Genomic DNA, 26,815 nt, shown 5'->3' with positions numbered 1-26,815 from the left:
TCCTCCCGGAGTTCCTCTGTGGCTGCCTGCCTCTAACTTTCCTCACAGTAAAAAAAACAAAAAACAGAGAGAGTGGAGTGGAGGAGTGGCCTAGTGGTTAGGATGGTGGTCCTGGGGAACTGAGTTTGATTCCCAGTTCAGGCACAGGCAGCTCCTTGTGACTCTGGGCAAGTCACTTAACCCTCCATTGCCCCAGGTACAAATAAGTACCTGTATATAATATGTAAGCCGCATTGAGCCTGCCATGAGTGGGAAAGCGCGGGGTACAAATGTAACAAAAAAAGAGGCTTTCTCCTGAGCTCCTGGTTCTGTGCAGCTTGACCGCAGCTTGTTTGACTTGGTCTCCTGAGGTGAGAGTGGTGCCCAGCTCCTCCGAGGAGGTTCCCGCTGACAGCGCTCTGTGCGGGGTAAGTTTTGGCGTGAAGGCACCATTTTGTTTTCTGTATTTGATGGCTGCTGAAGGGGCTAAGCGCTGCTCCCATTGTGGGAAATGCAGATCAGCAGCAGGGCTTTTGCAGCACATGCTGCGTTGATGCTAATGCTGACACGAACATGGCGGGCGGTGATTCTTCCCGCCCGCTGGAGTTGGCAGCGGCCGCCATCTTGGAGGCACTGCGTGACTCGACCCTCGCGGTTGCGGAGGGATCTGAGTGCAGGGGGACGCCTCGTTTCGAGGTTTCTAGAGGAGCTTTTGCCTCCGCTTCCCCCAATGTGGGGGCGGATGTACAGGGTGAGTTTTTCTCCCCTGAATTTGTGCTGCTGATGCATAAGGCTTTTATGTTAAAAAGAGCATTGCCTGAGGCTCCTGACAATTCCTGTCGGTCTGGGTTGCCTCCGGTTCTTTATAGCCCAGCGTCTGCTGGAGACTTTATTTCTTCCCCCGAGCTTTTGGCTGACGCTAAGCGTAGATGAGTGAATACCCCGTCTGAGGGGGACTCTTCACTGTTCTCCCCCGTGGTCTAGTTTCAGGGAGTCTTAGGGGTCTGGCAGGCCCTCACGGACTGATGATCCAGATGAGGGTGGCTGCTTGCCACAGCAGTTGGATGGACCTAAAGCGGTTCGGATTTTCTACCACGACAAGCTGCCAGCTCTCATTTCTGATGCCTTACAGGCCCTTTGTATTGAAGATCCTGACGAGGGCGCTGCCTCTTCTATTAATCCTAGGATGGCTAGCACTAAGAAGCTTTCTCAGGCTTTTCCCGTGCATACTTCCATCCAAGAGCTTATTTCAGCTCAATGGTCTGACCCTGAGGGTCCCTTGAAGGTGGCCAGGGCTATGTGTCACCTTTACCCCCTGAAGGAAAGTCAGTTGACCCTCCTTGGGATGCCTAAAGTGGATGCTTTAGTCACGGCTGTGACTGAAAAGACTACTCGCACGGTGGAGGGAGGGGTCGCTTTGAAAGATATGCAGGACTGGCGGCTGTAATCCGCGCTGAAGCGGTCCTTTGATATCTCGGGCTTTTCCTTACGGGCGGCTATTTGCAGTTCCTCTGCAGCCCGGGCCTGCCTTTCCTGGTTGCAGCAGGAGGTTGAGCAGCCCGCCGATGGAGCGGGTTCCCTCGCTGAGGTCGGCCCGAGTATGGAGTCTGCCCTGTCTTTTTTGGCTGATGCCCTTTATGATCTGGTCAGAGTTTCGGCTAAGCAGATGTCTGTGGTGGTTGCTGCCCGCCGCCTTCTTTGGCTCCGGCATTGGGCGGCTGACATGGCCTCTAAACAAAGGCTGGTGAGGTTACCCTTTCGGGGCCTTCTTTTATTTGGGGAGGATTTGGAGAAGATTGTTAAGGACCTAGGGGACTCTTAAGTCCCAACGGTTGCCTGAGGATAGGCCGAGGCCTTCTTCCAAAAGTCCTTCTTTTCCCTCCTCTTCCAGGCCACGTTTTCGCGAAGCTCGCAGGTATCGCCTGGGGCGCTCTGCGGGGTTTGGTCAACGTACCCGTTTCCAGCAGAGGAACTCCTTTCGTTCGGACAAATGAGCGGCGACGTCCGGGCAACGTCCAGGAGTTCAGGGGCGTCCTCCACAATGATGGGGCGCCGGTCCACTTGTTGGTTCTCGCAGTAGGGGGTCATCTCTCCCTCTTTTTCGAGGAGTGGACCAAGATTACTTCGGATCATTGGGTCCTAGACCTCATCAGAGAAGGTTACCAGCTAGAATTTGCCGTCCCAGTAGGAGACGTGTTTTTGGAGTCCCGATGCGGCACTGCCGTCAAGCGGACGGCAGTATACGAGACCTTGCAGGTGTTGCTGAAGCTCTGAGCAGTGGTTCCGGTTCCTCCCGCTGAACGCAGGTGTGGTCGCTACTCCATCTATTTTGTGGTGCCTCGAAAAGGCGGGTCGTTCAGACCTATCCTCGACTTATGCAGAGTCAACGAGGCCTTAGGAGTGCGACACTTCCGCATGGAAACCCTGCTCTCCGTTATTGCGGCGGTACAGCCAGGAAAGTTTCTCACGTCTCTGGACTTCAAGGAAGCATACTTGCATATTCCCATCTGGCCACCGCATCAGCGGTTTCTCCGGTTTGCGGTATTGAGCCAACATTTCCAGTTTTGCGCCTTGCCTTTCGGCCTGGCGACTGCCCCTCGGACTTTTTCCAAGGTCATGGTGGTAGTGGCTGCCTTTCTCAGGCGAGAGGGTATCAGAGTTCACCCTTATCTCGACGACTGGTTCATTAGAGCGGATTCGGCAGACGAGAGTCGACTTGCCACAGCCAGAGTTGTTACGGTTCTTCAGACTCTGGGCTGGGTAGTCAATATGCCCAAAAGTCACTTGACCCCCTCTCTGTCTCTCGAGTATTTGGGGGTCCGGTTCGACATGGCTTCAGGGTTCATTTTTCTTCCCGACAGCAGGTGGCTCAAACTTCAGAATCATGTCCGCCTGCTCCTGCGGATGCCTCGCTCTCGAGCTTGGGACTTGGGATTGATGATGGCCACCATAGAGGTGGTTCCCTGGGTGAGAGCACACTGCAGCTTGCTCTGCTTCAGCAATGGTCTCTGATTTCCCAGGAATACCAACGCAGACTAAGGTGGTTTCCTGCGGCCCAGCGCAGTATGGATTGGTGGCTTTCCAACTTCAGGCTGCGGCAGGGGATGCCACTGGCTTTTCCTTATTGGTGTCTGGTGATAACGGATGCTAGCCTTTCGGACTGGGGAGCTCATTGCCGGGGATGCTATGCTCAGGGTCTGTGGTCCACCTAGGAAGCAGGATGGTCCATCAATTGCTTGGAACTCAGAGCAATATTTCAGGCTCTTCTGGCCTTCCACAGTACGCTGAAGGGTCTTCCTGTCCGAGCTCTGTTGGACAACACGACAGCAGTGGCCTACATCAATTGCCAGGGCGGCACTCAGTGCAGGGCCCTGGCTGCGGAGGCGTCTCAGACCTGTGACTGGGCCGAGCGCCACCTAGAGCTGCTGTCCGCGGCTCACATAGCCGGTCAGAGCAACATGCAAGCTGATTTCCTCAGCAGACATCAGATCAATCCGGCGGAATGGGAACTGGCAGACGAAGTTTTTCTTCAGATTTGTGCCAAATGGGGGACTTCAGGCTTGAATCTCATGGCGTCAAACGTAAACGCCAAAGTCCCTCGCTTTTTCAGCAGAAGGAGAGATCCTCGCTCGGCGGGGTTGGATGCTCTGGCTCAGCCTTGGCCCTCGGGCCTCCTGTATGTGTTCCCTCCTTGGCCCTTGATAGGGCGAGTTCTACTTCGGATTCGTCTGCACCGAGGATTGGTGATTCTCATCGCCCCGAATTGGCCAAGGCGTCCGTGGTACGCGGATCTCCGGCGGATGCAGGTGGATGCGCCTCTTCCTTTGCCTCGGGTTTTAACCTGTTAGTTCAGGGTCTGGTGACTATGGAAGATCCTTGCTGCTTTGGTCTTACGGCCTGGCTCTTGAGGGGGCGCAATTGAGGGACAAGGGCTATTTTAATACGGTTATTGCCACGCTCTTGCAGGCTCGCACGGTCTACCTCTGCGACTTATGCTCGGATCTGACGCGCTTTTGAGGCGTGGTGTACGCCAAAGTCTATCTCGCTGACTCTGGCAACAGTCTCGCTCTTGCTGGACTTTTTGCAGGACGGGCTACAAAAGAGCCTGACCTACAATTCCCTTCGAGTTCAAGTGGCAGCATTGGCCTGCTTCCGGGGGAAAGTCTACGGATTGTCCCTTGCTGCTCATCCGGATATTCTCCGTTTTCTCAGAGGGGTGCTTCGTCTCTATCCTCCTTTGCGGTCGCCTTGCCCGGCTTGGAACCTGGGGCTCGTGTTGAAGGCGCGCCAGCGATCTCCGTTTGAGCCTCTTAAATGGGCTTTTGAGAAGGATGTGACTCAAGACAGTTTTTTAGTGGCAATGACGTCGGCTAGAAGAGTGTCTGAGCTTCAGGTTCTTTCTTGTCTGGATCCTTTTCTGCAGTTCTCTGAATCTGGGGTAACTGTTCGTACGGTGCCTTCTTTTCTGCCTAAGGTGGTTTCAGCTTCTCACCTCAGCCAGCCCATCTTTCTTCCTTCCTTCTCTAGGAGGCGTTTCCGGACTCCTTTGGGCAATTGCACCTTTTGGATGTCCGCAGGGCTCTGTGGCAGTTTCTGCAGATGTCAAATAAGTTTAGGAACTCTGATCATTTATTTGTTTTGTTGGCATGTCCCCGATGGGGGTTTCCGGCATCTAAGGCCACTATAGCCTGATGGCTTAAGGAACTCATTTTTTCGGCTTCTCTGCTTTCAAGGCGGTCGTCGCCTGAAGCGTTTAAAGCGCACTCTACGAGGGGAATGTCCTCTTCGTGGGCTGAAACGGGTGTTTTTTCTCTTCAGGAGATCTGTCGTGCGGCTACCTGGGCTTCTCAGCTCTCTTTCATGCGGCATTACAGACTGGATGTGGCAGTGCGACAGGATGCGCATTTTGGAGTGCAAGTGCTTGCTCGCGGAGTTGCCTGTTCCCACCCTACTTAGGGAGTGCTTTGGTACATCCCATCAGTTAATGGATTCATCTGCTGTTGATGACAAGGAAGGGAAAATTAGGCTCTTACCTTGATAATTTTCTTTCCTTTAGTCACAGCAGATGAATCCATGATCCCTCCCTGACTGATTTTAGTTTTTGTACAGATGTTGCATACAGACATTGTGCCTCTTCAGGAGTACTTGAAGACAAGCTATCAGAGTTACTACGTGCTGTTTTTATTGCGGGAAGTTGATAACGTTCCTCCTTTGGTTATTGCCCCAGTTCTGGGGCGTTTGTTCTCTGTGAGGAAAGTTTGTTATATTGCCTTTTTTATTCACTCTGCTTTGGAAATTTCATATACTGAAGGCAGAGGGGGTTGGGCGTCCTAGAACACCATGTGCTTTCAGTGTTCTCTATCTCCACCTGCTGGTAGGCGGATACAACCCATCAGTTAATGGATTCATCAGCTGTGACTAAAGGAAAGAAAATTATCAAGGTAAGAACCTAATTTTCCCTTCCTCCTCTTCGGGCGCCTTCCCAAAATGGGTGCATCCCGCTCTGTCCGGTGCATCCTCGGATGTGCTGGGCGGGCCTTAACTGGAAGTTAAGTTGTTACTGTGAGTTTTAGCCTCTGTGGCAAGTCTCTCTTCATATTCTCTTTTATCCTTCTTTATTAATGCTTTGCATCTGACTGGCCAGTGCTTATGTTGCTTCTTATTTACAAATACGTGGAATGCATCTGGACTGGGCTCCCAAGATGGTATTTTTGAATAACGTCCTCACCTGATTGAGTGTCCTAACCTTAGTAACTGATTCTTTTAGTTGCTTTTTAACTATTTTCCTCATTTTAATATAGTCGCCCTTTCAAAAATTAAATGCAGCTACAGTAGATTTTGTTTGTGGGTTCATCCCAGATAGTAGCTCAAACATAATCATGTTATGATCACTGATTCCCAGGGGACCCAAGACCGCCATTACAAGAGGACCTTACGAGGCTGGGAGACTGGGCGTCTAAATGGCAGATGACGCTTAATGTGGGCAAGTGCAAAGTGATGCATGTGTGAAAGAGGAACCCGAATTATAGCTACATCATTCAAGGTTCCACGTTAGGAGTCACAGACCAAGAAAGGGATCTAGGTGTCGTTGTTGATGATAATATTGAAACCTTCTGCTCAGTGTGCTGCTGCGGCTAAGAAAGCAAATAGAATGTTAGGTATTATTAGGAAAGGAATGGAAAACAAAAATGAGGATGATATAATGCTTTTGTATCGCACCATGGTGCGACCACACCTCGAATACTGTGTTCAATTCTGGTTGCTTTATCTCAAAAAAGATATAGTGGAATTAGAAAAGATGCAGAGAAGGGCGACGAAAATGATAAAGGGGATGGGACGACTTCCCTATGAGGAAAGGCTAAAGTGGTTAGGGCTCTTAAGCTTGGAGAAAAGGCGGCTGAGGAGAGATATTTTAGAGGTCTATAAAATAATGAGTGGAGTGGAACAGGTAGATGTGAAGCATCTGTATATACTTTCCAAAAATACTAGGACTAGGGGGCATGCGATGAAGCTACAATGTAGTAAATTTAAAATGAATCGGAGAAAATTTTTCTCCACTCAATGTGTAATTAAACTCTGGAACTCGTTGCCAGAGAATGTGGTAAAGGCAGTTAGCTTAGCGGAGTTTTAAAAAGGTTTGGACGGCTTCCTTTTTTTTTTTTTATTATTATTTATTAAATTTTAAACAAATCATAATATTCATTTTACAATGATATTACACAAAACATTCACTATTATATATAACAAAGAAAAAAAAAAAGAAACCCCACAAAATCAATTCTTTCTATCGACCACATAATTCAGGTAAACAATCCAAGATTTAAGAAAAAGAAAAGAAACAGATGTTCCATCATTAAATCAAGACTTGTATCATGCCTGGAGGGTTAACTCAAAGCTGCTATACAGTGTTACATTATGGTCCTAAACTCGCACAGAAATATCCTCTCTGCTTACTAGGAAATTTTCCAATTGTTTGGGATCAAAAAACTGATATTGTTTTGTCTGAAATATTATTCTACAAATACAGGGAAACTTCAAAAGGAAATTAGCCCCCATCGAGATAACTCTGGGTCGCAAAGAAAGAAACATTTTACGTCTCTGTTGCGTTTCCCTTGATAAGTCTGGAAACACTCTTATTTTTGAACCCATAAACATAGAATCTAAATGACTCAAAGATAATTTTAGCACAGCATTCCTATCCATCTCCAATGCAAATGTAACTAGCAAAGTAGTTCTTTGTGTAATCACTTCTAGTGATAATTCTAGGAAGCCTGTCAAATTCATTGCACCCTGAGAGTTCAAATTATCTGGTATTTTACCAGTAACTTGTAGGTAAAAAGCAAGTGTAATTGGCGGCAATGAATTGTCAGGCATTCCCAGAATATCAACTAGGTATTTCTTTACCATTTGGACTGGTGAAATCAATGGTGATCTAGGAAAGTTTATAAATTGTAAATTGAGTCTTTTAGATTGGTTTTCCAGAACTCCATACGCCTCAAAGCAAAGTTCTTTTCTTTAATCAAAGTTTTCCTCCACCAACTCCATTTTCCCCAGTTTTTCAGAGAGAACTTTTATCTCAGCAGCTTGGGTTTCATTCATTTGTATCTGTGCTAATGCTGACTCTGCCAAAACTTTAATTGTCTCAGTATTTTTTGATATTGAAGTTTGTAGTGCAGAGAAGGTTGTAGAGTTCAGGTCCCAAAGTGACTCTGTCACTACAGCCGGTTTTTCAATTTTCCCCATTATAATACCTGGAAGAGGTGCTTTTGTAGCTTGTTCCAAGATACTCACAGTTCCAGACATTTCTGTGTGAGCCGATATCGTCTCTTGTCCACTCAAGCTTCCAGCATTTGTCCCAGTTACCAGCAAATTCCCTCCCTGAACACTCCATTGTCCGCATGGGGTTGAAGTTACAGGACTTGCCTGGAAACTCTCTCTTCCAGGTTGAGGGGGCGCTGCACGTACCACAGAGCTTAGGGAAGCCCCGTTTACACTGTCGGCCGACGTCGATGCGTTGGCTCCAGCAGCAGGAGCAAAAACCTTCTCAGAGCCGGGTACTACTGCAAACCGCTCCAACGTCATCTGCAAAAGCTGCGGTGTCCCGCCAGGGACCGAGGGAACTTCCCTGACTTTACCCCTTCTCTTTCCTATCACAAGGACGGGTAAGACGTTTTCCGCGAAGATCGTTAGGGCAAGGAGAGCAGGCACACCCGCCGACACAAATCACACCGTCACCATCTTGGATCTCTGGACGGCTTCCTAAAGAAAAAGTCCACAGACCATTATTAAATGGATTTGGGGAAAATCCAGTATTTCTGGGATAAGCAGTATAAAATGTTTTGTACTTTTTTGGGATCTTGCCAGGTATTTGTGACCTGGATTGGCCACTGTTGGAAACAGGATGCTGGGCTTGATGGCCCTTTGGTCTTTCCCGGTATGGCAATACTTATGTACCTCTTACACTATGCCCTGCACGCCACGAAGGACCAGATCCAAAATGGCTCTCCTTCTCGTCGGTTTGACTAAAAGTTGAAAAAATGTTTTCATCAAGATCAGTTTTGCTTAATGGTACAATTGCTAATTCTAAGTAAATTAGATTATTACAACCTAGTTTACTTGGCATGTAAAAACATTTGTATAAAGAAACTACTACTATTACTCCTTATTCATAATAATGCTAGTATGGTGTTATGATCAAAAAGTTAAAATGTAATTGAAAAACTTAGCCTCAGGTGCCCAGGGAACCTATGCATAGGACTCCACTGTATTGGCTAACATCACAGGCTCTACCACCTCCGAAAAAAAAAAACACAATAATCAAAAAAAAAAAAAACTCCCCTATAGACCAAAATTGGGGAGAAAAAGTATTGTGGTAAAAAAACGGATTGTGGAAAATATATCAATTATCAAAATTCTGATCAAACCACCCACACCAAACATCCATGAATAGTGATGGTACTTGTGAAAAACACAACAATCCACTCACTTGGCTCAAACACGCTAACTGACCCTAAACACTCAGAGGTTCAATAACTACACTGTTCTTAATTCTCAGCAGACTATTAACCAGTGTAAAGCATCAATAATCACACTGTGAGCAACAACTGTTGTCTTCAGACTTATCTGAGTAGCTCCTTCCATTTCGTGTAGTCCCCAGTGCATGAATGAGCAGAGTCCGTACTTTGATGGTGGATTATATTCAATCACCCAATTCAATCGTTGTACATCCTCAAAAAATGTTTTGTGGGTTTAATACTTCCAAACTCGCAATGTCTATTTAATTTCTCGACAGCAAGGGACCCAACTGTTTCGCTACTTCGTCAGGAGAAATACAATGAACCAAAAAATTGCTTTTCTTTGCAATCCATCGCGAACATCACTTCTCAAAATGGCGAACATTTAAATAGGATGCCATCAGCAGAGCTCCTCCCATAGACGGGTATATGAGTAGCAGACGCATCCAATCACATACTCTCAATCAGAAACACTGACAAAATTAGAACTCCAGCTGAAACGTCCAAGGTGGACAAATAGTTTCGACAGAAATGCGTACACATATTCATTTTCAAGTGTTATAGATATGTATATATTTCTTGAAAGTGCAATTTCAACCAGAATTGCTAATGGCACTAATAGAACGCTTCCCATTCCATCGGGCCATTCAATCCATTAGGACTCACAGTACGTAAATAATAAATCCACGTCTGCTCTTTTTGATGAAGAATACGGGAAACATCTCCTCTTCTGCCATTGTTCTTTAATTGTTCAATGACTAAACATCGCAGTTCCATAAAGGAATGATTCTATCCGTACAGTGTTTTGCCAAAGGCATATTTACAAAAAAGGTTGCAGGCATTTCAAAACATAGCTGTCTCTTTAATTTTGCTTTAAAAACTTCTGACCATATTACTCCCTTCTATGTATCTTTACATTTGGCTCTCAGTGGAGGCTCAAATTATGTTTAAAACTTGGCTACTTGATATTTAAGATCTTACATGGTCTGATTCCATCATACATGCTATCCCTTATATGCAGACCTGTATCTAAATCATGTCTAACATTGTTTTATGTTTCTAACATATCCAAGCCCTAAAGGCATATGGTATCAAAAAGTATTTGAAACTCTGCTCTCCTACCAAGCAGCTAATCTTTGGTCACTTATACCAGAAGATACTAGATATTTATTTAGTTTTGACTTATTTAAAAAAACCCATTAAAACCCAGTTGTTTCGGAAGTATGTTTTGTAGACATAATGTTCTTTTCTTTGATTGTTGGCATGTAATTCCTAGACAGCTGATCTAGTTCTCTTTTATTGTTATCTGCATAAAACTAATCTCTGGTACTAGTGGAATATAAATACCACAACTGTAACTAACACCAAGATCTTAAAACACACCTTGGCTTCTACAGGCAACGAGTGTAACTGATAGACGATTTGCGACATTGAGTCTTTCAAGCTCCTATGATTTAACCTTGCAGCTCTATTTTGTATAAGCTGTAACTACCTGGGTTGAGTTCCTGCCAAGCCTCAATATATTACATTACATTGATCCAATTTTTTGATAAAATTTGTCTGCACAAGGATGCTCAAGTTCTCTGTTAATAGGAGTGAAGATGGCATATCTGTGTTACGTTTACATAGATTTACTAGACTGGTTCTGGGGGGAAAGCCCAATAAAGTGGTTTACAAATATAATTAAAGAAAAATCAAAGCTGAAGATGACAAGTCCTGAAATGGCCTGCCAACAGAGGCGGTGGGACCATCACTTTAAGAGATTGTGGGCATTCTTAGAACAGCTATGAAGGACAGAAATAGAAAACAGGTTGAGAGGACAAAGGAAGGGAAGAGTTGGAATTGGCTTACACATGGGAGTTTATATGCATATCTCAGCCCTGCCAAGTCTCTCATACTCCCACCGAGAAGCTGGGATCTCCTGCTGAATGGCCTCCCCATCCAGCAGAAGTAGGAGATGACATTTTATGAAGGTGTTTCCTTCTGCTGCTGATGAGGAGACTACTCCTTTTGGCGCTAGCCACGAATTAGCTGAGCTAGGGCGGAGTTGTGGGTGGGTCTAGGTGGAGCAAGGGGCTAGAAAAAGTGGGGGCAAAGTGGGGTGGGCTGAGGGAAGGCCCTAAATCTCCCGCTAAGTGAGTCAGCTCCCTTGGCAGCTCTGATATCTACTCAAAGATAGATGAATCTCAACTGGGCTACTTGGATGGACCATTTGGTCTTTATGTGCCATTAGGTTACTATATGCCATTATTAGGTTACTATGACCATGAGAGGCTTAGTAAAGGCTATGATGTAGGGGTCATGGCTATATCAGTAGTCAGTTTAGTTTCCATCTCTCTAGTTTTTAAGGTTGTAATGTGGAGACTGCATCTCAGTATCACTTGAGTACAGCCTCTTGGTGGGATGTAAGGTTTAGGCTTCCTGTGCTTTAAGGTCTTTTCAAATAACATAATCTAAAACCTGAGCTGACAAAGCTAAGTTTTCTTATTTAAGATTAAAAAGTTTGGATTCAAATTTGAGAAATATTAGATGGGAGACAACAACATACAAGTTTAATGCAGATAATATAAAGAGACCAGTGTTTAACTATGTGCTTGATTCTTGATGCTACATAAACTTTTTTTAGCAGTCTTAAGTTGTACTGCTGAGGTCTGTTAAAAGTGTATAGTTAAATCTGCTCTGATATTACAAACTTGGACTGTAGCATGTGTCAAAAGATTTGTGGACCTTTGGCCAGAGTTGGGATCACTGTATTGCCATAAATATTGAAACCCTTTTTATGAATACACATTTTCTTTCTTGTCTTAAGAAAATAATATACATAATATATAATTGAAAACGTGATATCTGACTCCCCCCACCCCCCCCCCCCCCCCCATTTTTATTGAAGACAGCCCTTATGAAAGGAGTCTTTCTAAGTGATTGGTTGATCTCCTTGTTTTCAGTTAAAGCAAAGTTGCTGATCTCTGACAGGTTGTCTCACATTCTCTGAAAACAGTAGATCACAGAAACTCATCTACCTCACCTTTTGGGAAATGGCCTCTCATATTCAGTTTGACTGAATGAGAATAGTGTCAGTACTGCCATGTGGGAAACACATGCATATTTGATAAATATTTTATCAGTATGTTGTGGGCACATGCAATTAGTTAAGACACTTGTGTGACTGACGATTTGCTGTTTTTAGAGAATACCTGCTAAGGGTGCCAGGTAAGCAACTTGGCTTTTTCTGTAATGGTTTTGTTTTCTTTTAAAGTGACATTGCACGTGCATAGGGAGATGTTTTTTTTTTTTCTGGGCACGAGAATTTGAGTTATTTTAACACTGTTGTATTTGTCTCTTGAAAGCCAAAAACAGCCCACGAGCCAAACGTGCCAAAACCATCTCGGTGGATCCTTTGCCAGAAAGTACAATTGTGACAGATAATAGTTCCAAGAAATGGAAGGTGGGGAAGCTCCTAGTCCAAGATATCCACGGGTTCATCATGAAGGTAAAATTTCTGCTTTTAATACTGTATCCTAGTCTGAGGTGACCATAGTTGGTTTATGGCGGTTGTGGTTGTGATGTGTGAGCTCAGTGAGGCAATTGAAATGGTCTTATTCAAATAGTAAAGTTGAATTTATTCCCCTGCTACTTACATGTCCAGGGTTAATAGAATCACAGATGAATAAAGAAGTAACAAAATGAAAAATCAGACAATCATAGACTAATATTTAACTATAACATATACTAAAATGATGTAAGTTACAAAATTGGATAAACAATTATTAGTCTGTTCAAATGCACAGAAATAATATAAGGTGATAACCTTTTTATCAAACCTAATACTTTTCATTGGCTAGTTTCAGGAGCTAATGCTGTCTTCAAGTCAGTTGATAGCTCCCAAAAGCTAGTCGAGAATGTATTATGTTTAATTCAATAAAAAGAGATTACATTATTTTGTTGTTTTTATAATCTCTTAAATCACAAAAGACACGCAAATCAGTTCTAGTTTATTGTTTCAAGTTTTATTAATATTTTCTAATCTGCCAGCCAGCAATTCCATATAGGCAGCTTAGTTATATATAAAAGGAAAGTAAGTGCTAGTTGACTATGAATAGAAAGGGGGGAGAACTCCAGAAATTTAAGAGAGAGGGGGAAGGATTATGTACACTAGGAATGCTCTTAACTTAATTCAGGGAAGTTTGAGGCTGCCCACATTAGGGGAGTAATTAACGATAAACATCTTGAAATAAAAATGTTTTAAGGTCATCCTTAAGAGGATAGAGATGTCTGTTGTTGTAAGGATATAGGTAGTAGATTCCAGAGACAGGGACCTTAAACTGAAAAGATAGAAGCACAGGTATTCTCATGAATGATTTGTTGGCACAATTAACAGATTTTGGTCCTTAGTTCTCACAGTGCCTGCATTGCTGCAAAATCCACAGGTACTTTTTACTTCAGACTTCGTACCAGTTTATAAAGAGGAAGTACGCACATACATTCACTTTGAAAATTGTTTAAGATAAAAAGTACCCACTTGTATTTGCACTTATTTTTTAATGTATTTCTGTCATCTAAAACAAAGCTTGTACGTTTGAAATTACAGAAGTAGATTTGTAGCAATCCTCATCTTAACCCCAACATCAGGAGCACCTCTTCTAAGTATGAATAAACATGCAGCTGCACATTGGGAACCAATTTATGAAGGTTAAATGCTTTCGAAGTTGTTCTCGTAATCATTAAAACAGTATAATACTGGAGTGCATCTCCTTTATTCTAGTCAGTAAAAAAAGAAGGCTCTAGTCAGCTTACAGATAGTTCATGCAAATATTAGTCTTTTCATGTCCATGACCTGCTTCCCTGTGTTAAGGCCATGCCTGTATATGGCCTTTTCTGAAACCATATAGAATGCTTGTCAGAAAACAGTTTGGTTGACCTGTTTCTTGAGGGCCTCACGTGAATTTATACCATGTCTTAAATTTAAGACCCTAAAGTGGTTCAAAGGCTTAGTCTCCTAGCTCAGAGCCTGGATCTGACTATCAAATATTGGCACTGTTCCTTCCAGTGGCGTAGCCAGACAGGCAATTTTGGGTGGGCCTGAGCCCAATGTGAGTGGGCACAAAAGGTTTCTCTGCCCCACTTTATCCCCTCCTCAAAATATAAATACTGTAGCTAATGTGGATCACCAAGCTCTGTCAGCTGAAGACTTTCTCTGAAGGTGGCCAGAACTCCCTTTTACCAAGCTTGGCAGGCATCAGCAACTGCCACTGATTCCAGCACTCCACACCTGTTTAGTTGTCGATGGCTCAAGGATGCTGTTGCCGACTACAGAGCTTGGTAGAAGGGATTTCTAGCTGTCTTTGGAGGAGGTCCTTAGCCGGGGATGCTTGAGGATCCACCAGCTATACAGCAAAGGACAGGAGTCCACAAAACTGGTGTTAGACTTGCTTGGCCCAGGTCAGAAAATAAAGGAGGCCCCCCTCCCCAGTTCCCTCTCCTTTCTGATTTCCCACCTGCCATTACTATCACACCACAGACCCTCACCAAATACAGAACAAGGATCACAAATTAGAAATAAAAATATTTAGACAAAAATTAAATGGATATCCCCCATTCGTTTTCCTTTTCTACTGAACACAGTACAAAGACATTTGCTATGCATATTTCCAAAAGCAAACATATTCCATTTAAAACATTCAAAATAAAATGCTTTGTTTCTACCTTTGTTGTCTGGACATTTTATTTTTCCATCTTGCTGGTTCCAGTTTCTCTTTCTGCTTTCCTGTCTGTGTCTACTAATTCTCCTTCAAGTAGCTGCAGTCCATTTGTCTTTTCTTCTTTCTCCTGTCTGTTCCCTCACTACACCTGCCTCTAACGTATTGATCATCCCTTTTTAGCTCTTTTCTGCCTCTCTCTCACCCTTCTCCTCCTTTTTACTTTTCAAATACATATCAAATTTCCATCTTCTTCTTTTCACCCACTAGTATCTATCTTTCCCCAGCCCTACGTTCCCTTTCATTTTTAATCTACTCTCCATTACTATATTTCTACCCTCTGTAATCTCTATCTTCCTTGTCATCGACAGCAGATGAATCCATTAACTGATGGGTTGTATCTGCCTACCAGCAGGAGGAGATAGAGAACACTGAAAGCACATGGTGTTCCTGGACGCCCAGCCCCCTGTGCCTTCAGTATATCTCTATCTCCCAGCAGGTGTGGACGTCGCTTTCTCAGCTCCTGGATTTCTACCTGGGGAGGCTCCTGTGCTTTGCCAGTAGAGCGGGGGGTGTTGTGGCTGGTGGTGCCCACTTTAAAGGCATACGTGGTTTTCCCTGTCTCTGCCTTACCCCATTCCCCCTTCTCCCGGAGTTCCTCTGTGGCTGCCTGCCTCTAACTTTCCTCACAGTAAAAAAAAAAGAAAAAGAGATGCTTTCTACATAGCTCCTGGTTCGATGCAGCTTGACCGAAGCTTGTTTGACTCTGTCTCCTGAGGTGAGAGTGGTGCCCAGCTCCTCTGGGGAGGTTCCCACTGACAGTGCTCTGTGCAGGGTAAGTTTTGGTGCGAAGGCACCATTTTGTTTTCTGTATCTGATGGCTGCTGAAGGGATTAAATGGTGCTCCCACTGTGGGAAACACAGATCAGCAGCGGGGTTTTGCAGCACATGGTGCCTTGATGCTAATGCTGGCATGAGCATGGCGGGCGGTGATTCGTCCCGCCCAATGGAGTTGACGGCACCATCTTGGAGGCGCTGCGTGACTCGACCCTCGCGGTTGCGGAGGGGTCTGAGTGCAGGGGACGCCTCGTTTTGAGGGTTTCTAGAGGAACTATTGCCGTCTCTTCCCCAATGTGGGGGCGGATGCACAGGGTGAGTTTTTCTTCCCTGAATTTGTGCTGCTGATGCATGGCTTTTATGTTAAAAATAGCACTGCCTGAGGCTCCTGACAATTCCTTTCGGACTGGGTTGCCTCCAGTTCTTGATAGCCCAGGTCTGCTGGAGACTTTATTTCTTCCACCGAGCTTTTGGCTGACGCTGCATAGACGAGTGAATACCCCGTCTGAAGGGGACTCTTAACCCTGTTCTCTCCTGTGGTCTAGTTTCAGGGAGTCTTAGGGGTCTGGCAGACCCTCACGGACTGAGGATCCAGACGAGGGTGGCTGCTTGCCACAGGAGTTGGATGACCCTAAAGCAGTTCGGATTTTCCACCACGACGAGCTGCCAGCTCTCATTTCTGATGCCTTACAGGCCCTTTGTATTGAAGATCCTGACGAGGGTGCTGCCTCTTCTATTAATCCTCGGATGGCTAGTACTAAGAAGCCTTCTCAGGCTTTTCCCGTGCATGCTTCCATCCAAGAGCTTATTTCAGCTCAATGGTCTGATCCTGATGGTCCCTTGAAGGTGGCCAGGGCTATGTGTCACCTTATCCTCTGAGTGAAAGTCGGTTGGCCCTCTTTGGGTTGCCTAAAGTGGATGCGTTAGTCACGGCTGTGACTAAAAAGACTACTCTCCCGGTGGAGGGAGGGGTCGCTTTGAAAGATATGCAGGACCAGCGTCTGGAATCCACGCTGAAGCGGTCCGTTGAAATCTCAGGCCTTTCCTTACGGGCGGCTGTTTGCAGTAGGCAAAAAGAGAATTTGAAAAGAAGCTGCTTGTAGAAGCAAAACCCTATAGTAAAAAATGTAAGTAAAATGGAAGCAAGAAATCTGCAACGGAGTCAGTTGGACTATTAGATAGTTCAGGAGTAAAAGAGGCATTCAAGGAGAACAAGACCATGGCAGAGAGATCAAATGAATTTTTTACTTCCATATATGTTCTTGTTTATGAAGTTGCTTTTATGCTTTACCTGTATTTCATGTATTATGATTTTATTTTTGTACATCACTTTGATGATCTGACCCTAACTGCTGGATTCTATATATTGCGCCTTAATTTCTGCACTGAAATCGAAGCATATTCTATAACAATTCTTGTAACTTAATTGGTTTATCAGCACTTAATTGGAGTTTAAAAAGCAATTAGCATTAATTGGCATTAAGATTGAGGCGCAAAACTTGCTAAGTGTATTCTGTAATGCGATGCATGTAAATTCTAAATCGCATATTTGAAAAGAGGGCGTGGCATGGGCTTTTCTAAAATCTCTCATGTTGTAGAATATACCCGATCTGCGTCTGATTTAGGTGTTGAGGTTTATGTCATGTAAAATGAGGCATAAATGGCCGTGACTAAATTTGGTCGCATGGAGAGACGCTCAGCATGTTCTATATACTGTGCAGAAATTTAAGCCTAGTCTATAAAATTTAGGTGTACTTTAGAGAATACACCTAGTTGTATTTTTTTTTCCATGTGGAATTTCCAGGTGCCATATATAGAATCTAGCCCTAAGTGAGTTATCAAATAAAGTTCAGCCTTGCAGGGACTTGTCAACAGTCTCTTCAGAAGAACCCGACTTCTTGCTACCCTACCTGCAAAGTGCATGTTGAAAAACAGTGCAGGGTATAAATTAATACATTGTAAAATTCATTTTTTTCCTTCTTTATTTTCAGCACAGTTGGCATCTGGAACATCTGTGGAAAAGCAGAAGTATTCTCTGAAGCTTGTAAGTATGAGTAATATATACAAAACTATAAATATAATGAAGAGGTGGTCTCCATAATTAATTGATTATTATCTAGAAGGTAAGGAGATATCACAAAACAAGCATCAAAATATCTGACTGAGAAAACAATCGCTGAAATATTCAGGGTATTTAACAGAGGAAAGGCCTCGGGAAGCCCCCAGCATAACTAAAAGCTTCGGGAGCTGGGCTTCTTCATTATTGGCCAGAAAACCTCTGTAAATATGTCTGTTCTTGTCGATTTACTTTACTGCTGCTGAGAGCTCTGAGATGGGAGACTGACTGGTGCCAACAGTCTTCAAGCAGTGACCCGATTATACACGGACCACTGAACCCTAAGCAGGTCTTCGAACGGCGGCCATCGTTGGTCGTGGTCGAAGTGTAATAATGACCCGCACGTTTGAAACACCTGATAAAGTTAAGTAATATCTGGTGTGGACCCAAATGCAGTAAGCGAATTTGTAAAAAATTGAATGCATTAAGCGAATCAGTAAGTAAAATCGACAAGGAAGGGATCCTCAGGAGCTTAGCCTAGAATGGTGGGCAGGAGCTGGTGTTGGGAGTGGGGGCTAGTGCTGGGCAGACATATACGTCTGTGCCGGGGCTGGTGTTGGGCGGCGGGGATAGTGCTGGGCAGAACTTATACGGGTCTGTGCCAGAGCCGGTGGTGGGAGGCAGGGATAGTGCTGGGCAGACTTATACGGTCCTGTGCCGGGCTGGTGGTTGGGCGGCGGCGATAGTGCTAGGCAGACTTATACTGTCTGTGCCAGAGCCGGTGGTGGGAGGCAGGGTTAGTGCTGGGCAGACTTATAGGGTCTGTGCCAGAGCTTGGTGGTTGGGAGGCGGGGATAGGGCTGGCCAGACTTGTACGGTCTGTGCACTGAAGAGGACAGTACAAATAAAAAAGTAGCACATATGATTTATCTTCTTGGGCAGACTGGATGGACCGTGCAGGTCTTTTTTCTGCCGTCATCTACTATGTTACTATGTAAGAACAGGGTTTCTGGCCAATGATGTGGATGTGGCTGCCAGGAGAGATGCGCATTTTGGAGCACAAGTGCTGGCTCGTGGTATGATTTGTCCCACCCTATCTAGGGATTGCTTTGATACATCCCACTCGTAGTGGATTTATCTGCTTGATGACAAGGAAGGGAAAATTAGGTTCTTACCTTGGTATTTTCTTTCCTTTAGTCATAGCAGATGAATCCATGAGCCCTCCTTCAGTAGTTCATTATGTGATTGATCTTGGGTTTATGTTCAGTTTTTCCTGTAGATATGTTCCCTCATTGGGAGAAGTTGGAAAACAGTCTTCAGGATTTCTGTTCTATTACAGGAGGTTGAGTTCGTCCCTCCTTTGAATTGTTGCTCCTGTTCTGGGGCGTTCATCCGCTGTGAGGAAAGTTCATGTTGTTATATGTGGCGGTGTCACACTGCTTTGGAAGCTTCAAATACTGACGAGGCAGATGGAGCTAGCTGGCCATGAGGCACTATGGTTTTTCAGTGCTCTCTATCTCCCCCTGCTGGTTGATGGATACAACCCACTCGTATGGATTCATCTGCTATGACTAAAGGAAAGAAAATTACCAAGGTAAGAACCTAATTTTCCCTCCTTTTCCATTACATCCAGACCCCTCCCTCTGGAGCTTTAGTAATAAATCTTTGAGATACCAATCCCATCTACATTAGACAGTTTTAGTATCTCAGAAATATATTTTTAAGCAAAATCTCAGGAGAAAGTGTGTTACAGGAAAATTCAGAAACATCAGGTTTTGAGAGCGCAGAACATTCTCTATAAATTCTAACCTCTTATGCAATACCAACTATCCTTAATAGCAGAAGCACCAGTAACATTTAAATTTTTAATCTGAGTTTCAGTTATTGTAGCTGCATTTAATTTTCGAAAGGGGCGACTATAATAAAATGAGGAAAATGGTTAAAAAGAAACTAAAAGGATCGGCTGCTAAGGTTAGGACACTAAATCAAGTGTGGACGTTATTCAAAAATATGAACTTGGAAGTCCAGTCCAGATGCATTCCCCCGTATTTGCAAAGGTAGAAAGAAGAGAAAACGATGGCATGGTTGAAAGGTAAAGTTAAAGAGGCCATTACAGCCAAGAGATTGTCCTTCAAAGAATGGAAAAGGACCCAAATGAAGAAAATGAAGCAACATTGACAAGTCAGATGCAAAGCATTAATGAAGGCTAAAAGAGAATATGAAGAGAAATGTGCCACAGAGGCTAAAACTCACAGTAACAACTTTTTCAGGTACATCAGAAGCAGAAAGCCTGAGAGGGAATCTGTGGGACTGTTAAATCACGAAGGAGCAAAAGGGGGCGCTCAGGGAGGACAAGGCCATAGTGGAGAAATTGAATGAATTATTTGCTTCTGTCTTTACAGAAGAAGATGTACGAGATCTGCCTGTACCGGAAATCATTTTCAAGGATGATGATGCAGAAGAACCGAAAGAAATATCGATGAACCTGGAAGATGTACTGAGCCAAATTGACAAATTAAAGTGTAGTAAATCACCTGGACCGGATGGCATATATCCAAGGGTACTCAAGAACTCAAGTATGAAATTGCTGATCTGCTGTTAGTATATGTAACCTGTTGTTAAAATTGTCCTTAGTACCTGAAGATTGGAGGGTGGCCAATATGACACTGATCTTTAAAAAGGGTTCTAGGGGTGATACAGAAAATTACAGACTGGTAAGCCTGACGTCGGTGCCGGGCAAAATAGTGGAAACTGTTATAAAGAATACAATTGTAGAACACGTAGACAAACAAATATGGTTTAATTGGACAGAGTCAGCATTGGTTCAGCCAAGGGAAGTCTTGCCTCACCAATTTGCTTTATTTCTTTGAAGGCATGAATAAACTTGTGGATAAAGATGAGCCGGTTGATGTGGTATATCCTGATTTTCAGAATGCTTTTGATAAAGTTCCTCATGAGAGACTCCTGAGAAAATTAAAGAGTCAAAGGATAGGAGGCAAGGTTCTGGTGTGGATTAGAAATTGGTTATTGGACAGAAAACAGAGGGTAGGGTTTAATGGTTATTTCTCTCAATAGAGGAGGGTGAACAGTGGCGTGCCGCAGGGATCTGTACTGGGACTGGTGCTATTTAACGTATTCATAAATGATATGGAAATTAGAACGATGAGCGAGGTGGTATCATCCGCAAAGAGACAAACCTTACCAGACATTCCTTCCACAATATTGCTCAGAAAGTTGTTAAAAAGAGCCAGCCCAAGGACGATTCGTGTGGTATACTACTGATAACATCCTTTTCCTCGGAGGAAACTCCATTTACCACTACCATCTGTCTCCTTCTATTTAACTAGTTTTAACCCAGTCGGTATCGACTATCTTTTCTTTCATTTGCATCTTTGCTTTCCTGACAGCTTTTCCATTTACTCTTAGCTTTTCTAGATATTTTTTGCCTTTCTTCCTTTTTTTTTTCGATGTCTTGCAATTTATGAAGGCCAACCCTTTCTCCCTTACCTTTTCGGTTACTATGTTTTGAAAACCAGAGTGGCCGCCTTTTCCTTTTACTTTTATGTGCTTTTCTAACATAAAGTGTTGTCGCCTTTAAAATAGCTTCTTTCAGTTTTCCCACTGATTGAGACCTTCAGAAAGTATCGGAGCTGATAGTAATAGGAAGAAGTGCAACTGATGCTGCCTGTCTCGGGGTGCAACACAGCTGACACCATCTGCAGTACACATGACTGGATACAGCTGATTCTATTATGAATGTAATATAGAATATACTTTCATAGGAAACGACATAGGTGATAATTTCAAAATGAAAAGGAGCTGAAATCTCCAGGCTGGAGCACATTTGAAGTTTGAGATGGTGTCAGCCTTAATAAGTGTAGTCTTCAGAATGGAGAGTTCCTAGAAAACTACAAGGAGAGAAGCTGGAGTAACAATAATAGGATCATTTCTTCCAGACCCTCTGAAATAACAAAGAGCAGGTGTGACAGAGAAAACACAAACCATATCTTCGAACAATAATATAGCTGGTATGTCTAAATGAAGGGGGGGGGGGGGAGGGGGTCTGGAACCCAAACAGTTCTTACAATAGAATAAGTAGAAAATGATTGCCAGTAAGGGGACCATAGACTTAAGGAGGCAGATTCTAGTAAAATGAAATTGGAAAACTCCCTTTCAGAAACAATTATAAATATAACACCACACTTCTGAGAGGCAAACATAAAAGCAAAGATTAAGGTGCAGTAGAAGTGAAAGGTAACATGGCTCTTGTTACAGTCCTTGCAAAAGTGTTGTTAGTAATGTTTTAATGCCCCCCTTTTAGACCCCTTCTTGACTCCTCTGGGAGGCATCAGAAGGCAGAGTTCACACCTTATTCCCATGACCACAGCTTTCTGTCTAATAGGGTCTAAGCAGATCTTCGGCCATTTATGTTCCCACATATAAAGATCTATCCTAGTTAGTTCAGGGAGTGAGGATCTCTTGTGTATGGTTTTCTTTGTAGAATAAATGACAGATAAAGAATAAGTAGAAATAAAGACACAGTTGGTTTTCAGAAAGAAGGTTCAATTTATTCTTACCAAGATTAAATCTTCAACTTGGTACATTCATCATCAGACAGATTCTGGGTTCAATTGCACAGAGCTGTGCCTTCCGAGAAGAGTTGGAGAAATGTTCCAACTATCTGGCAAAAATCTTCTCTCTTTATAGGCACCGGTCTTAATACAAGTCAATGGCAAGAGCCTTTTTTTTCTTAATATTTCACAACCTCTGAATCATTTTTTTTCCTTTTCCGGCAGATGTCCATCTGTACCCTCTTCTTTCCGGTTTTAGCTATTACAAGATTTCCGCTATTGTCAATAACATGTTTTTTCTCTTATTACAAAAATATCTTGCACCTGTTTGTGACATTTCCGCTTTTGTAAACATCTTATTTTTCTCTTCTTGATACAAAATTATCCTATTATTGACATCTCAGTTTCATATCTACTTTCATATGCTCTTATGATCTGAGTACCACAAACTTCATTTTAAAACCAGATTTTATCCATTTTAGTCCATTATTCAATCATCATATGTGCTACATTCAATTTGTAAGTTGTACCAGGTTTCATTAAGACTCCTCCTGCAATCCTGCTTTGCAGGTTCTCAACTATAAGGCCATCAGTGGGATATCAGGCCTAGTCAGGGCTGCTCAGCTGGCCAAAGCCCAGTAACTTGGCCCGCCACCATTCCAGTGGATAGGCCTCAAGCTACAACACATATTAACATTCCCCTCTTCACCCTATCCCCTAGGGTGACACCAGGGTTAACGTACCATGGTACCATCCATTCCAGAAGGTATTCTATAAAGCTTTCGATTTTTGAGGAGTCCTAAATGTAACTAACCTGGTACTGTCAGATTTGTTTGGTTTGAGATTACCATGTTGGCACCACTTCTATCATTTCAAATCCTTCTTATCCATTTTACAGTTAGGCAACATACTATAATTATAAAATATTTTTCTTTACCCATTAATATGCAGGTTCTATCTTACTCTTACCTATATGTGTATATATTGTATATATGGTTCACAATCATAAATTCTTTGGTTATATACTGATTATATTTTGAGTATACATTCGCATAGATTACATAGAGCTGATTATTGATTACATCATTTCTTCAGGCTTAACACTATTATATTGCATCCCCGTGTGCTATTACATGATTATACAGTTGCAGACATTTCTATAGTGTCTCTAGCATTCGCATAGCGATTGGTCCGTCTCAAAGGGAGATAGTCCAATGTGTTATCTCCAGTGGTGTTGGGAAGGAGATTTTCATACAGGACATATTGTCCTGCTGTTGTCTTTTTTGTTATTGCAGTTTCAATCAAGCGTTCTACTAAGCCTCTAGCACAAGGGATTATGCAACATCCTACTAGTACAAAAATTGCTACCACTATGATTATGGTGGTGGCTGCAGAAATGATAAATGTCTTCCATTTACCAAATGCTTTATCCATCCAACCAGTCCAAGATGTGTCGACACCAGAGTTCTCTGCCAATTCTTGTGACAGTGAGGTTAAGCCTTGTAAAGCTCTGGTGATCGATCCATCTGGAGCAGTATTGTTGGGGATAAAAGTGCAACACTGTGTACCTATCTTACGGCACACTCCGCCATCCGCTGCCAAAATCTGATCAAGCACTAATCTATTTTCTAACGTCATTCTGCTGGTGGCATCTAATTGTGTTGCAATTCCTTGAACCGCATCTCTAGTGTAGTTCACAAATCTCTGCTGGTTGTAATATATATAGTTGATCCAGTCTAAATTTTTATTTATAGTAGCCCACCAAAAGAAAACTGATTCGAACCCTGCGGCTATCTGGTTTCTGGCTTTGAACTCATCAGGAACCCCTCTTGGAACTCCAATTGCATCTATATAGACCCGATCATCAAAGGATCCAGGCATAGCATCTCTCTTCACTCGTGAGGAAGAGCTGCTATGAGGAGGGAGCAAGGATGCTATAATGATTGGAATTACCAATTTGACCAGGGCACATCTTCCTGTCCAACTTTTGTGAAGTGTATGGTGGATAGTATGGGTTCCACAGTACCACCATATGTCTGCTCTAGCCTGTGAAAACTCTGTGAGATTCAGATTTCGCAGAGTCCCTTTTTCTAGGGTTGTGTTACAATTGGTCAAATTTCCCAGAAACCGTGTATTTTTCACCCCATATCGTTCCAGACATGTATGATATCTGGTAGCAGGATCTTGAATCCTGAATGCAGGTGGAACCCTCATCCGAGGGGGTAAGTAGGGGTGATGTTCGTCAAGATGTTGACAAGACTGATTCACTTCAGTTGTTACCTGAAGTAACTCTAGCATACACCAAAAACCATCTGGGTCATTGTGGAGATCCAAAGGAAAGGGGACTACTGTTGGTTCTGCTCTTGCATGGGAACAAAAATAACAATTACAGACATTCAAACTCTTTGTAGTATAATGCGCCCATTCGAGCCACAAGTTTGTCTCTCCAAATCCTGTTTCTAGTGCCATTAAATCTTTGGAATTATTAATTGGCACGATCTGGTAAGGAATCTTTACTTCTGGGATCTTTGTTGGCATCAAAGGATTCTTTTCTGGTTGTGCTGGGGGTGGAACAATCTTAAATTTGCCAATGGGGTCTCTACCTGTGGCATCAATTCCTAAGGAATAAGTTCTGTATGTAACAGCCGTTACTCCTCTGAAAGTGATAGCCACTTGATTACATTTGGTCATTGAACAAAGGCCAGTCACTCGCAATTTCATAATGGAAATGCTCTTTTTGAGATCTGGAATTTCGCTACCTGAGTAGGGAACCCATGAACCTGTGTACCACCATACTTGCGCCCAACTTCCGCAATTGGAGAAGGGACACAGGTATATTTCAAAAGCTGACAAATATTGCTGCACAGGATGTTCACCACACATAGTGTAGGCACACACATCAAGGGTTATTGTGGTCGTGTCTTTTGTGGTGGGTAATGTTATTTCGTAAGTGGTCGTAAATTTTTGCAGAAATTTTCCTAAGTCCTGTGCTCCATGTACAATGGGCATAGTGAGCACATATAAGAAAAGGGCCAGGCACTTCATGTTGGTAGTTTTCATGATTAGATGTTAGATCTGGACTGTACAAAAGGCAATTGGCGGCTAAGAATAAAAGTGAGTAACAGAATCACCCCTAGGGTTTTAGCAAGAGCTGCAATGACAATAATCAATATCCCAAAATATACCAAGACTTGATATATCATTTAGGTATGACTTGGGTAAGGGGGGTAAACTCTGATAGCCCCTTTCTCAGTGGGATCGGGTACTTCGAAAAGACTATATATCTCCAAAGGTCCCAATCCAACCTCTCTGAGAAACAAAAAAGGTATCCAGTCAGTGCCAAGTATGGCGTATGTGAATAACCAAAAATCCACCACGTCACCAGTTTCTGGTCTTATTAGGAGCTCATCAGTCTGTTCAACCTGTAAACCCAGGCTTCCTCCAAATAATGCCAGAGTATGAGTAACTGTTCGACTGGGACCGAGTGTCCAACTCTCAAGTAAGGGTTCACACAATGTCTGATATCGAGTGAGGGGATCCCAATTGGGATCGTCTTCTGGAGCTGGGTCCCAATGGGGAAATCTTAATTCTCGAGGATCTAAAAGGTACTCTGGGATTATTTGATCATCTAAATGAGGCGACGGTAGTGGAGATTCAAGGGAAGGAACTGTTTGCGGCGGTGAAGGCTGGTTGTTTAGTCTGCTATGGGACATATATTATGTCACGGGTGTAACAGTTAATGGGGGTGTTGGACTATCTGGGAGGGCGTGTAGCTGGGACTCTGATATTTGGAGTGGTTAAGGTAGTATTCGTGGGAGGAGGAACGTCAGTATTAGGCACCAAAGGATAAGGAGGAGGGGTGGTTCGCAATTCAGACAAGGTAATATTATCCTCAAAAGTATTTGTAATAGTGGGGACAATATTGTCCGAGCTACTGTTAGTATCGGAAACACTTGTAGAATGCAAACAGGAGAATCAGTAGGACAGGAGTAGTCCGCAGCGTTTTCAATAGGCACTGTAGATTGCCAGTTGAAAAGTCTGTTGTGGCAGATGTGTCTGCCCAGGGGGTGGGATTCCTGTGGCAAGGGGACTGATCTTTTTGATCGTTTGGAGGGATGTGTGTCCAAACAAACGTGTGAATGTGGTGTACTTTGGTGGGGCTCTGTGTAGGCTGCTGTAGTAGGTGGTGGAACCGGAGTAGTTGCAAATACAGAAGTAGTTGCAAGTACTGCAGGGGTAGTTGCAAGTACAGAAGTAGTTGCAAGTATCGTGGCGTTTCCAACGGGCAAAGTAACGTTGCCAGTGGGAAAGGCACTGAGTGTGATCCAAAGATCAACGAGGTTTCTGTCAGCCGTATAGGTAAACAGGGTAGTGAGAAACAGCACCAAACCTATACAAAGTAGGATCAAGCACACAAGTCCAACAGCAAACAAGCGAGCAGATGGAAAGCAGAAGAAGAGGGTGTACTGATGTAACACCGTAACTGCTGCTGAAACAACACTTGCCACGGAGCGTTTGCGTCCGTGTCGTTCTGGAATGGTGTCGTCTTCCGGATAAGTGTCGTCAAAGTCGTTGGACCAATGGTGTTGGTATCAGATAACTGCTCAGAGTCACACTTGTCAACAGGGTAAAGTTCAGTTTTTTGTGGATCTGGTTCTTTGA

At 43.6% G+C, this 26,815-nt stretch overlaps 1 protein-coding gene across 1 annotated transcript in view; it reads left to right on the top strand.

Annotated features, from left to right (window-relative positions):
• The window catches only part of VRK3 (VRK serine/threonine kinase 3), a 321,038-nt gene that overhangs the window by 75,623 nt on the left and 218,600 nt on the right, over positions 1-26,815 (top strand). The window contains 3 exon segments of the mRNA XM_030203653.1: positions 12,341-12,442; positions 12,445-12,483; positions 17,518-17,570. Coding sequence (XP_030059513.1) covers positions 12,341-12,442; positions 12,445-12,483; positions 17,518-17,570 — 194 coding nt within the window.

Source organism: Microcaecilia unicolor, chromosome 5 (assembly GCF_901765095.1).
Source record: "Microcaecilia unicolor chromosome 5, aMicUni1.1, whole genome shotgun sequence".
Lineage (NCBI taxonomy): Eukaryota > Metazoa > Chordata > Amphibia > Gymnophiona > Siphonopidae > Microcaecilia > Microcaecilia unicolor.
The sequence above is the reverse complement of the archived record's forward strand: the minus strand, read 5'-3'. Positions and strand labels throughout refer to the sequence as shown.